This window comes from Trypanosoma rangeli (genome assembly GCF_003719475.1).
Source record: "Trypanosoma rangeli strain AM80 chromosome Unknown Tra_15.4_contig_01010, whole genome shotgun sequence".
Taxonomy (NCBI): Eukaryota; Euglenozoa; class Kinetoplastea; order Trypanosomatida; family Trypanosomatidae; genus Trypanosoma; species Trypanosoma rangeli.
In genome coordinates, this window is record NW_021706756.1 from 1 (window position 1) to 2,195 (window position 2,195).

Below are 2,195 nucleotides of genomic sequence, written 5' to 3' on the forward strand. Positions count from 1 at the left end.
CACCCCACTGCAGTGTCTCTCTGATACATAATTTACCTGGCGTCTGTCGGGTCGATCCCCAAAGCGTTGCCAGAGCAATCGGTACTGCACGCTGTACCCCAGCCACGACAACCATCCCCCAGCATGGCACCACGAACACCTCGCTGGGCCAAAAGGCACTGAGACAAACGTGTCACAATAAAACCGACCACAACAGCAGTCAGTCATGAACAATTGAGGTTTAAGCTGATTCAAAGCAAATTTGGAACATGCCGTGAAAGTCACTGATGGAATGATAAACAGGGGTCCAAGCTTCTTAAAATTACAGGCAATTTCCGCTGTCTTCTCCCCGTACATTTTTGGCAACGCGCCTTGTATCAAGCAAAGAAAAAACAACGATACGCCGACAGGCACCATCAATAGAATACCACAACCACAACGCCTCGTTGAAGAATACTTCCTTGCTCATCACTCCCTACACCCCCACCGTAAGCCCGTAAACAGAGCGCGTCCATTGCAAACCACAATCCACGAAGTTAATGTTGGGCAAAAATTGAAATAATAAGGCACCCCACGGACGCACCAGAGAGAAAGAATCATTGCCCAGACAAGCGCTGACAAAAGCCAACGGTGCAACCGCGAGCCAAACCGAAGGTTAGCGCAATACCCATAGCGGAAGGCAAGGCCAGACAAACCAAACCAAGCACAGTTTGACCCCATCTCAAGAAATAATCATCAGCTTAAGGCTCTGAGACACATACCTCCTCACCAACCGACATGCGTGTGTCGACCGGCAAGGGCGGCACTGGGGTACTTGTACCACCGCGTTGCGATCTCTTCCCTTTGCCACGTGCGTTGCTTCCAATGTCATGTGCAACCCCGTCCCGGCACTCGGTCCTCGGCTCTTGCCATTTCCAATTTATTCGAGCCTCCCTCACAAATGGCTCCAAGAAGACTCTTTTGTTTGCATCCTCCCGTTAAGACAGGAAAAACAGAACAAATTCTTGTGACGGCAGCAAAAAAAAAAAAAAAGAGTGGCCAACCACAACGGCAGAATAACAAAAATGTTATTATGCAAATCCACTGAAAAGTTTTTCTGTTGCTGCTGTAACCGTTTTGCGTTTGCGCGGGAGGCTCCACCACCTTCCAGAGGGAATTGCATCGGCGCCATTTACGACTTTGTGCGAGAATTTAGACTTTAAATCCGAGCCCCCTGCCGGAGTAGCCTCCCCTCAGAAAAGTGGGGAAGGCGGAGAAAGTGCGGTTTGGTATTTTTGAGGCACGCTGTGCCGAAAACGAGAGCGCGGAAGAAGCCGAAACAAAACAAGACAAACTATCAAAGCAACAAACTAAAGGCGCTCCACCTTCAGCAGGCCAGCGCCACCGTCTTCTATGTCGCTGCCGGCCGTGGGCAAATCAGTGGCCGCGGAGACCGAACGGGTTGCAAAAGAAGTGAGCCAGTGGCTGACCAAAGTGAAGCTCGGGCACCTCGAATCCCCCCAAAGCCAAATTTCGCACGCCGGGCCGCAAGGGGCCCACAGCAGAATAAAATGTAACCCGGCGCCTCCCCAACCACGCCTCTTCCAAACCACGGCGCCTCTCCCCTCCTTGAACCATCCTTGTAAAATACGCCGGCATCGATGTCTGGTGTTCGCTCCGCGACAGGGGTGGAGAAGCAGTGCGGACGCCGTGCCTCTCGCTGAGAAAACCTCGACGCGAGTTCCTCAGCCTCCTCTTCCCAGTCAACGCAAATTGGTTCGACAGGGCGCTGGTGCCGGGCGTGGTGGAACCGGCACGGGCGGGATTTGTACCGTGCGCCGCGCACGTTTGCCTTGGGAGTGCATCGCGTGAAGCACCGGTCCCCCCGCGGAGGGCGCAGGGGATGCGCGCGGCCGCACTCTCCCTTTTCCCGCCTGCTTCGCCTGCTGCGAAAATATTTGCCTTCCAGCGGCACAACGGCTGCTGGAGGCACACCCCGCACCTGCCGGGGCACCAGCCACAGCGCGTGCTGCTGCCCGCGCTCGGAGCACGCCACCCCGCCCTAACCCTAACCCGGCGCCGTCCTCCCACTGAAGGAGCGCCCCGAAAGCAGAGCAACCGCTTGGGCAGCCCCCCCGCCCCCACCGAGCACGCGACGCACCCGCAGGCAATAAAGGCATTTGGGGCGCCGTGGGCCCCCCAGCGACACCGAAAGTAAGAAGCCGCTGCAGCTGCTG

At 55.9% G+C, this 2,195-nt stretch overlaps 2 protein-coding genes across 2 annotated transcripts, besides 1 other annotated feature; both read right to left on the bottom strand.

Annotated features, from left to right (window-relative positions):
- On the bottom strand, positions 1–336 carry TraAM80_10499 (multidrug resistance protein, MATE family; the record flags this gene model as incomplete). The annotated part of the gene is made up of 1 exon (XM_029387115.1): positions 1–336. A coding segment is annotated over one exon (336 nt), but the record flags the coding sequence as incomplete, so codon positions are not given.
- Positions 337–1,295: 959 nt separating this feature from the next.
- Positions 1,296–1,332: a sequence feature (A-rich).
- A 63-nt stretch (positions 1,333–1,395) lies between these two features.
- TraAM80_10500 (uncharacterized protein) lies at positions 1,396–2,195 on the bottom strand (the record flags this gene model as incomplete). Its single annotated transcript, XM_029387116.1, has 1 exon — positions 1,396–2,195. A coding segment is annotated over one exon (800 nt), but the record flags the coding sequence as incomplete, so codon positions are not given.